General features: G+C 42.4%; 1 protein-coding gene across 1 annotated transcript in view; it reads right to left on the bottom strand.

Annotated features, from left to right (window-relative positions):
- Window positions 1-3191: 3191 nt before the first annotated feature.
- LOC120047686 (glutamate receptor ionotropic, kainate 2-like) overlaps window positions 3192-10893 on the bottom strand; it is a 218341-nt gene continuing 210639 nt past the window's right edge. Inside the window, exons 15-16 of the mRNA XM_038993236.1 lie at window positions 10348-10601; window positions 3192-3356 (exon numbers count right to left, since the gene is read on the bottom strand). Of these exons, the coding sequence (XP_038849164.1) occupies window positions 3192-3356; window positions 10348-10601 (419 nt within the window). The remainder of the gene's footprint in view (window positions 3357-10347; window positions 10602-10893) is intronic.

Below are 10893 nucleotides of genomic sequence, written 5' to 3'. Positions count from 1 at the left end.
TTACTCTCACAGAGAGTCTTGCATTTATATAATTTGTCTCGTTTCAATGGCTAGGGAATAATTGTACAACTGCTCTATTCATCTCTGTTAACTCAGAAGTAAAATCTTGCGTAAGTGATTAACTTCAGTGTTCACACTTCAAAAATGAAGAGTTCCGGCAAAAATGAAGTCTCCACCCTCGAAACTCTCAGCCTCCCTCCTTCCGATCCATGTGCGCAAATGCACAAAGCACTGCAGGCGAAGCAGTTTAAGCACCTCCTTCGCCCAAACCTGATATGTCCAACTAACCAGTGTGAAAACCCCAAAACCAGAAGTAACGCTGTTCGGAATTCACGCATCCAATTCAGTTCTGGCAGATTCTCAGTCTACACGCAGAGTCTGCCCAAGGGACATAACTGCTCTGTAGGCTTACATATTGAATAACCCTGTGTTGTATAGTTGTTGTATAGTATAATCATTTATTTTGCCAATATTCCTAACTGCTAATATAAATGCATTAATGGGTATACATGGCAGATCTGCTGTACATTTAGTATCTTTCAAATAGGAATCCTTTCATGTGTACCAGGCTGTTAAAGATGAATAACATTTACATTTTTTCAAATAGACCTTGATTGCCCTTTGTTTTTTCATTCATGTCAGTATTTCCACAGCTGCTCTCCAGATGGAGGGATATGGAATACAAACACGCAGGGTGAGCGCACACAGTCAACATTATATGGTAAAAAAGTTAAAAAATATATTTAAAAAATTAAAAAAGGTTATCTTTCTGTTCAAATGCTGTGGTTTCTTTTTCTTTTTGTGCCCAATGTCGACTTGCTTTGTTCTTCATTCGATTTTTGTGTTTAAATACATATATACAGTATATCCCATATTCCATCAGTCTTTTATTGTGTTTTCTGTTCACTTTGCTCTTTGTTCTGTTTAGCGTCTGATCCAAGCTGTTACAATGTAATGGTGTCAAAACATTTTGTTTTAGAGTCAAATGAACGACACCACAAAGATGTGAAGATTTTTTTTTATTTTCTTTAAACTTGTGCATCAACTTCAAACAGTAAACTGTGTGCACTCCGTTTAATTTTCATAACTGGTTCAAAATTAGTTAGGTGTTCCTTATTCTGTTAAATACATATTCTTCTGTTTTAAAACCATTTACACACAATTTCTCAGCACTGAAATCTAGCAGTCTATTGGGAATCAGGGGTGTAGAATGATAAGCATCGTTGGCAGTCCTCTTCACTTCAGCTTCTTTGTGTGTGTATATATATATTTATTGTTCTAATTATTGTTTAATCATTACTCTTCTTTCACCTGAAGTAAAAATATCTTTCTTTTAAATATGATTCCTTTACATGATAAAAATAGTTTTTCCAAAACATGTATTATGCCACTGAAGCTCAACCAGAATGCTCTGGAGACCCCATCGGTGTGAGGCCGGTCCATGGAGGGGTTGTTCTCGTGACCCCTTGGAGGGGGTTGTGTTAGGCCTGACGGGGCTATCCTAGATGGGGCTGCTATCCCTTGGGACACCCACACGGCCCACAGTGGAGAGAGAGTCGCGCTGTCTGCCGTGGTGACACCCGTGGTACATTTTTTGTTGATAAAAATTATTACAAAATGTTTTATTTTCTTCGTACAAAAACACTTTTTCATAGAAATTGCATTTGCACAAGTAAATGTGAGGATTTTGTTACTAAAATAAAAGCCACAAGAGTACAAAAAGAAACTTGAGACTTGACATCGAACAGAAAAGAAAACCAAAACATTTGTACCCATCAAATCTGAAAATGAGGTGTGTACTGTATCCTTGCAGCTGCTGTGAAAATCCAGTCCATGAAAATATAAATAAAGAAATTCATAAATAAAATAATAAATACTTGAATAAATAAATTCCTCATGTTGTGTGATTGCTGTGAATTTAGTTTCAGATCCACTCCTGCTGTCCTGCTTTCCTTCACTTCAAACTACTAAGGTTCCTAAGGTTACTACTTTCATCATGTCCGCCACTCTTCATGTCACTTCCAGTTCCTATCACCTAATTCCTCTATTACATCACTGCCCCTCCCCCGGTAATCTGTCTCTGCTTGTATTTATATATGTATATATTTTTTCATTCAAAATGTTTTTCCCGTCCCCCATAATTTAACAAAATGTTTAGTACTCTGAAAACAAAACAAATGAAATAACCTATTGCCTGATGGATAATGTACTGTATTCTTTCCAACAGTGAATGATATGAATAAACGATGCCTGTGTACATGTTGGGAGCAGTTCTGTCCTGCTCACCAATGTGTTTTGGGCTTTGGGTTTAATTTGGAACTGGCTGTTTCTAGCCCATCTGGTCTCCTTCTTCTTCTATGGTTGAATAATAACAAGATGTGTCCTTTACACACTCGCCAACTGATTTTCTCTCAGTTTTTTCTATTAGTATCTGTGTATGTGTTTGCTCCATAACTATGACTGAGGGATGTACGTTCTCCTGATTCTACTCAGTGAGAGAGAGAGAGTGGTTGGGTAGCAGATAGAAATCACAGGTCCAAATTGAATCAATATTTAAGGGACAACCAAACATATGATATTCTATACTTTCAATTTAACCTGCCCTCCCTCCTTTCCTCTGAATCCTGGGTTTAACTCTCTTTTTATACGAAATCATGGCACCACTTTCATCACTCCTTGCTCAGGTGCACTGCCAGGTAGAGTAATGAGGTAACTCACATTGAATTGCTCCCAGGTTGGTTCAAGTTATTTCCACAGGAAACATTGTTGAATCTCTTTTCATTTCTAGCTTAGTGTTTTGAAACAACGATGCCAGACAGTCAGTGATCAGAGCAGCTCAGCTCCTCTCTTCTCTTCTCTTCTCTTCTCCACTTCTCTTTTCCTCTCATCTCCCATCTCTCTTAACCTCCCCCCATACACTCACATAAATCAACTATCACCCTTCCTCCCTCCCCAGCGTCTCTTCACCCTACACGCCTCCCAGTGACAGCAGAGAGCGAGAGAGAGAGATAGAGAGAGAGATAGAGAGAGAGATAGAGATAGAGATAGAGAGAGATAGAGATAGAGAGAGATAGAGAGAGAGAGATAGAGAGAGATAGAGATAGAGATAGAGAGAGAAAGAGAGAGAGAGAGAGAGAGAGAGAGAGAGAGAGAGAGAGAGAGAGAGAGAGAGAGAGAGACAGAGTCCTGTTCTAGGCCATGGTCTCTTTGCCTGGCAGTCTGCGGTCGTTGAAGGTGTGCATGTTGATGACGTCCTCTGTCTTGACCATGACGGGCGGCTGAGGCTTGTGTTTGAGGCGCCGCTGGCACTTGAGGGACACCCGCAATTCGTCCACTATGGCACTGCAGAAGGACCTCTGTAGGAGAGAAAGAGAGAGAAAGAGAGTCAGAATGAGAAAGAGAGAGAAAGAGAGTCAGAATGAGAAAGAGAGAAAGAAAACAGGGGTTTCAGAGAGAGCCTCCTCTAGTTCCAAACAATTTGGCAGTAATAAGCCCAGCAGAGCAGAGCACTGCAGAGCTGCTACTTCCCCAGGGCAGGCTCTCTACAGCCCCCTCTCTGAGAGCTGCCATGGTGACACAGAGCAGGCAGGGGAGAGAGGAACTTGCTCAGGAAAGGGTGGGTGGGCTGGGGCTGGAGTTCTAGCTGGGGCTGGGGGAGTTGGTTGGAGGTTGCATGTCCATAGTCTTTTAGTGTAGTAGGTGGATAAAGGGGCTAGATGTAGGTGGGAATCAGGACAGGATTTGCACTGGAGGTTGGCAGGGCTTCCTCTTGTATTGGGAGACAATAGATTTAACAAGATTTATCCACAGACTGTTATTGCAGTATCATAAGTATCTTACTACAGCTGTGCAGCTATTTGATCATGTACAGCAACACCTGGTTATGGTAGTTTGCATTAATAGCTTTAAATTATTAAAATGTGTTGACATACTGCTAATTAAAACATGCCTTTAGCCCTGGCAACGATTCAGTTTCAAATCAACCACGAATGTGAAGTTTGGTTGGTGAGTGGAGGGGCTGGGATGAAGGAAGGGCTAGATGGTCTAGGGGGGGTAATGCTTTGGGAAGGGTGGATTGAAGAGGGTTAGAAGGAAAGCTGTGCACAGTGCCGAGATGCTGGAGTCCATCTGGAGTCGCACACATGGCGAGCGAACGCACATACACACACGCAAGCGCGCAAACACACTTACACACCACACACCAACACACCAACACACTTACACACCAACACACCAACACACCAACACACACACACACACACACACACACACACACACACACACACACACACACACACACACACACACACACACACACACACACACACACACACACACACACACACACACACACACACACACACACACACACACACAGTGAGCATTCTAGGCTAGCTAAAGTGATTTCTCCATGGCAGATTTCCCCCATCCTTCTCTGCCAGGCAGCCCAGCCGGGGCCCAGGCCCATACAGCAGCATGACTTATTGATGCATATTACATCTCGTCTGACTCAAATCCCATGTAGCTGCATGGCCAATTAAGCTGCTGCCTCTTCTTCTTCCTTCTCCTTTTCTCAAAGCTACTCTGGCATTTGCAAATGGTGCACTGAACAACGCAGAGTGACTCAACTAAATCTGAGACTGCTATTCCTGGAGGTACTATTGGGGAAACAGATTCCAAGGGACTAATATGTTTTTCGAGTCTAGGTTAAAACCTTCACATAAAAACACAATTTCCATTTTGGAACGGCACTATGGTGATGTCTGGTACAGTACGTATTCCAAATAATTCAGAACCTCAACTGAGTTGATAGAGAACCGAGGGATGTCTACCTTACTAGCTGGAATGTGAAAGGGCTCAACCATCCTGTCAAGAGAAATAAGTCATCTGCCCACCTCAAGCAAGGCTGGGCTGGTCTACCAACAAGAACACAGGGATGAAGACAACAGTGAAGACTTTATGCTGCTAAGTCAGCCAGTGATTGAGTGTCATTCAGTTACTCATGCCAATGCTTAACTAACAGGCTGCCTTCTCCTTAGTGCCTTTCTTCCTCATCTATGATCAATTGTTGGGTTATGACATTGTTATGAGTTGTCCTAATGAACAGGTATCTCACATTAACACATTCTATAGTTATGGCTATAGGACTCCCACCCATGCAAATGTTTTAGTGCTTTCGCTTTCCAGCATACCAACAATCATATCAATTCACCACCAATCAAAATTCTATGCATATTGAGTATATGGATTTGGGTGTATAAGCTGTGTACAAAGGTATGTACCTATCTGAGTGTATATGATAGTACATGTTAGTATGTGTATGTGTGTATCATATTCATAAATCATATCTATATCCTATCATATTGTTTGTCTTCTCGCAAAAAAATGGAATAACTCCTAGAAGTCCTGCTGATTGACTACAGCCTTTCAGAAAACATGCTTTTCATGGCTATTGATTTTCTCTGGGAAAGAGAGATTGAATAGCATGTTCTACCTAAGACACCTTTCCCCTCATGAAGCCTTGGGCTTAGTGGCCATCTAGTGCCAATAGAAAAGTTCCAAAAGTAAAACTCCACCCAACTGGCTTCCCAGGCAGGCTAAGAAAACCCTCCCTGACTCAGGGGACACATCTCCATCATGGCCTCATGGCTGCTGGGCTCATAGTTGGATTGATGGTGGCTGTTTAGTGGTGGCCATTGAATTACAGAGTTTTTCCGACCCCTTTTCCCCACCACCAGAGCCAATCCTGAGCTGAACAGGCTCAGGTCTCAGAGCACTTTGGGCTCAGAGGAAGACAGGAAGAAAACATCCACTTAAGGAGGTGAGATGGAGAAATAATAAATCCAACACTTTTACTGCCTTAAAGCTTTTTTACTACCATTAATGGAAGAAGGCACTGGTAGGTATTTTGCAGGCTGCCCATGTACAGTACAGCCCAGTCAGTCTGTACCACCACGTACAAGGATCTATAGACCCCCAGACCTGCTCCTCAGGTTTGGTATAAAATGCTGAGATGGAAAGACACCATAGTAGCTCCCACTCCAGCTCTCACTCCATGATAGCATGATAGAGTAATGGAGGGCAAGCAAGAGATGAATAGTCACTATTTTTGTGTGTAAAGTCAATGGGTGTCTGTGTGTGCACATCTGTCCGAGCAGGTGTGTGTGTGTGAGTGTGTGTGTGCACATATAAGTGCATGCGTACATTCCTGTGTGTGTGTGTGTGTGTGTGTGTGTGTGTGTGTGTGTGTGTGTGTGTGTGTGTGTGTGTGTGTGTGTGTGTGTGTGTGTGTGTGTGTGTGTGTGTGTGTGTGTGGTGTATGTGTATGTGTGTGTGTGTGTGTGTGTGTGTGTGTGTGTGTGTGGTGTATGTGTATGTGTGTGTGTGTGTGTGTGTGTGTGTGTGTGTGTGTGTGTGTGTGTGTGTGTGTGTGTGTGTGTGTGTGTGTGTGTGTGCGCGCAATCGGGGAGCTGGATGGTTCCTCACACACAGCTGGTGATCCCTGTCCCTGGAGAGCCAAGTTACTCTGCAGCACCCTCAGCAGCAGGCAGGAGGAGAGGGAAGAGCAGGAGGAGGAGGAGGGGGAGGAGGAGAAATGGGAGGAAGATGAGGAGGAGCTGAAGGAGGAGGAGGGAGAGGTGGAGGATAATGAGAAGGAAGAAAAGGAAGAGGGGGATGAGAAAGAGGAAGAGGTGGAGAAGGAAGAGGGGGAAGAGAGGGAAGTGGACAACCATGGTGATCATGGTATTTTTCTGAAAGCCAGCTATGTTGTGACGATGGGAATGTGTGGACTCATGAGAGAAAGTCCTCATTGGGCGAACCAGAATGAAAAGCCTACTAAAACTTCAAATATTTCTCAATCTTTTATTAAAGTTAATAACAAGTGGAAAATATTAGACTAAAAACCTAATTATTCTGAATCACAATTTGAGTTAAGTAAATTAAAATAATTTCAAATAAACATACAATTAATGTCATTACAACATATATTTTTGGATTTGGCAAATAATATTAACATATGTTGACATTATAAGGTGTATGGTTCATAACATTAAATAAATGTCTTGCTATTTTTATTTTTATCTTTATCCTTTCTTACAAAGAATACAGTAGCAGTTGGACACACCTACTCATTCCCACGGTTTTCTTAATTTTTACTATTTTCTAAATTGTAGAACAATAGTGAAGACATCAAAACTGTTAAATAACACATGGAATCATGTAGTAACCAAAACAAGTGTTAAACAAATGTGTGCAAAGCTGTCATCAAGGCAAATGGTGGCTACTTTGAAGAATCTAAAATAGAAAATATATTTTGGGGTTACTACATGATTTCATAGTTTTGATGTCTTCACTATTATTCTACAATATAGAAAATAGTAAAAATAAAGAAAAACCCTTGAATGAGTAGGTGTGTCCAAACTTCTGACTGGTACTTTTAAAAATGCAAATTGCAGGGTGTGCGCTATCAAGCATGACAAACCCAGCAAAGAGATGCTTAGTAGAACATTTTCAAGTTGACACTTTCAGCATCGTGGTGAAAATACAACCCTGTACTGTCGACACATTCAAGTAAAGGATCTTGTGCAATTAAATAAAATATCAGGCATTTTCAAATGTGACTAATTATTGAATTGATATGGGAATACTTGGTACACTGCATATCATGTCAAGGTTTTACAGTTAAAACATTAGCAATGGACCACACATACTAAAATACACTTTGTGATTGTGTGACACTCAAACCTCTTGGAGAATGTATATTTGCTTTGGATGAATAAAACATGTATTGCTTCTCAGATCATCTGACATTAAAAAAAAAGATTGATTATGAGAATTTATGAAAAGCAATATACACCTTTGTCGGTTATCAATTGGATGTTAAAATATTGAGGTACACAACTTACATAATTGTAGCATATAGGCACAGGTTGTGTGAAAATAAAATGTTAAATGGACTGACAACTGACAACTACTCAATTATTCTTGAAACAGATATGTGAGTGAGGTCTATTCTCTGTCTGGATATATCTGCTATCTGTATGACACGCTCCTCCACCTAGTTCTGAGCTGATAAGAGAGTGAAACTTATCTTCTTCAACTGCTGTGTCTGACACAAAGACATGCTGAAGAACACCAGGAAGAGATCATGATCAACATCAAACGATGAGGTTTCTATTAAATCACTCTCCTTCTCTTTCTCTGGCTCGGCTGACTATTACTCCCTACTCTACTCACTTCCTTATGTGTTTTTATTAGCCATATCGTTCTTTAGCATTCTTTAAATGACATCCTATTGATGGGGGACCTCCCCTCCCGTCTACCCTGGCTGGTCTGTGGGTGTAGTGCTGTGCTGTGTGTGTTGTCGTTGACAGAAGGACTCTGTGAACATCACGTCATGACTAGATGCTCTGAATCATTGATATGGGGGCTTATGGCCCAGCAGCAGCAGCATCACTGCGTTGTGCGATCGATGGAGGGTGTAGAAGAAAGCTCTTAGTGCAGACCAGGCTCCTGTGGAGAGCTAAGTAGGGGTTGGCGTTTGAGATTTATGAGACTGTTGTTGGGTGAGAGAGCACTGTGTTAGACAGGAAAAGAAAGACAGGATGGGACAGGACAGGACACGAAGGACAGGGCAGGAAGGGCAGGAAGGACAGGACAGGAATCCCAGGAAGGACAGGACAGGAAGGACAGGACAGGAATCCCAGGAAGGACAGGACACGAAGGACAGGACAGGAATCCCAGGAAGGACAGGACAGGAAGGACAGGACAGGAATCCCAGGAAGGACAGGACACGAAGGACAGGACAGGAATCCCAGGAAGGACAGGACAGGAAGGACAGGACAGGAATCCCAGGAAGGACAGGACAGGAAGGACAGGACAGGACAGGAATCCCAGGAAGGACAGGGCAGGAAGGACAGGACAGGAATCCCAGGAAGGACAGGACAGGAAGGACAGGACAGGAATCCCAGGAAGGACAGGACAGGAAGGACAGGACAGGAATCCCAGGAAGGACAGGACAGGAAGGACAGGACAGGAATCCCAGGAAGGACAGGACAGGAAGGACAGGACAGGAATCCCAGGAAGGACAGGAAGGACCAGAGAGGAAGGACAGATCAGGACAAGACAGGACAGGAAGGACATGGGATTAAGGGGATCATCAAAAGGTTTACATGCTGTTGACAACGAGTGATGTGTTGTTGTAGCATTACACTTTCAATATGAGATTATTCAGTAGAGTAGTTAGTATGTTACAATATCTGAAAGCTTACATATGTTTCCAAAACCAAGCCTTCAGAGTTTGCAATTATAGCTTGATTCAGTTCGGCTAGTCTGTACAAAAGTTTGTTCTGATAATAAGGATTCGTTTTTTGGGAGAGGCTGTGGCTGTGTGTTGAGGGTGACATGAAGACGAGAGTGGCAAGGCGTATGACTGGTGACATTTACTTCAGCCTTATGGATCATGCATTTGGGCCAACCTTCCAATCCCATCGTGTGAAACCGTGCACCTATAGTTTTAGGGCCGCCTTTCGAAAACATACACCCAACCATGCACCAATGGCAACTTTTCATTCAAACGTTGTGTGACCATAACATTGCTGCCAGTTCTTCCGACAGGAAACTTCCCAATCGGGAACTATCTGAAGTTAAAAAAAGTACAATTTGTGCATTTTAAGGTAAATGTAGATGACTGGAGTCTCTGGAGTCTTTCTGGAGGTCATTTGAGCTGGTGGTTAAAGTCTACAGGTAGCTGCTTGGAGGGTCCGTGGTGACAGCAGAACTCCTCACGCTTCCTATCACCTTGGTGCCGTTGGGGCTAAGTGGATAAAGGCAAGAAAATGAACCCATACTTACTGTGTCTTAAAGAATATGGTGCATTACTGTATCTACATAAACATCAGTGTTTCAGGAGCTGACCTGACTATCATGTAAAATTGTCCTTGTGATCTCAGTGTAACTAAAATGGCTACCGTCTGTCTGTCCTTTTTGTACATCATGTACATTCAAATAAGTGTTAATACTGAACACGTGTAAATGTCCCCTCCACCCGTATCCAAACATCAAGTGCACTTTATTGAGTATGAGGTGAGGGATGGTTTATTGCAAATACAACGAGACTAAATGTCTCTACTTTTCATCATGTTGTGCCTTTTGTGTCAGAAAAAGAATATGTGATACAAATTGTATATTTTGTAAACCACAAAATAAATGTAAGCTAGGCCAAAACACAAAGCTAATAGAAAAGTAGAAAAATGGTCTCCTTGTCAACAATCTCTGTATAATAAGATTCACACACAGACACATTGTCATTGCAACCTGGCTATACGTGAAAGGATGTTGCTTTACCTTTTCCAGTTGTGCGTTTTGTTTGGATTTATAGATGAACTCTCCGACTGCCACAAACACCGACAGGACGAGTCCAGCCGCCAGGACGATAAAGATGCCCCCGATGTTCTGGACCCCCAGAGCACTGGCCTCCTTATTCTTCTCATCCTCCGGACAACCGTTCCCCCTCCACCACTTCTCCTTCATCATGTGAAGCTTTCCTTCTTCCTGCAGCTGCAGGATCGCTATGGTGATCTTGTCTCTGTACGGAGAGCCTGAGGGACCAAAAAAGGCAGGTGAGGTTGAGATGGATAGTAATTAGGAGGAAAGTGTGTGTGTGTGTGTGTGTATGTGTGTGTGTGTAGTACGAACATCCCAACCAGTGTTCTGGCTGGTGCTGAATGCACCATAGATTCTCCCATGCAGCTCCCACAGTGGTTTCACAAACAATACACTAATAAACCCGAAGTACATTCCAGGGACCAGCAATTTACCTCCTTTTATCTGCTCCTTTTTTTTCTCTAATTAAAACTGGTTGCCATGCTTAATTAGTGGTAATGTCTCTAG

Source organism: Salvelinus namaycush, chromosome 5 (genome assembly GCF_016432855.1).
Source record: "Salvelinus namaycush isolate Seneca chromosome 5, SaNama_1.0, whole genome shotgun sequence".
Classification (NCBI taxonomy): Eukaryota; Metazoa; Chordata; class Actinopteri; order Salmoniformes; family Salmonidae; genus Salvelinus; species Salvelinus namaycush.
This window is presented reverse-complemented; position numbering and strand designations above follow the sequence as displayed.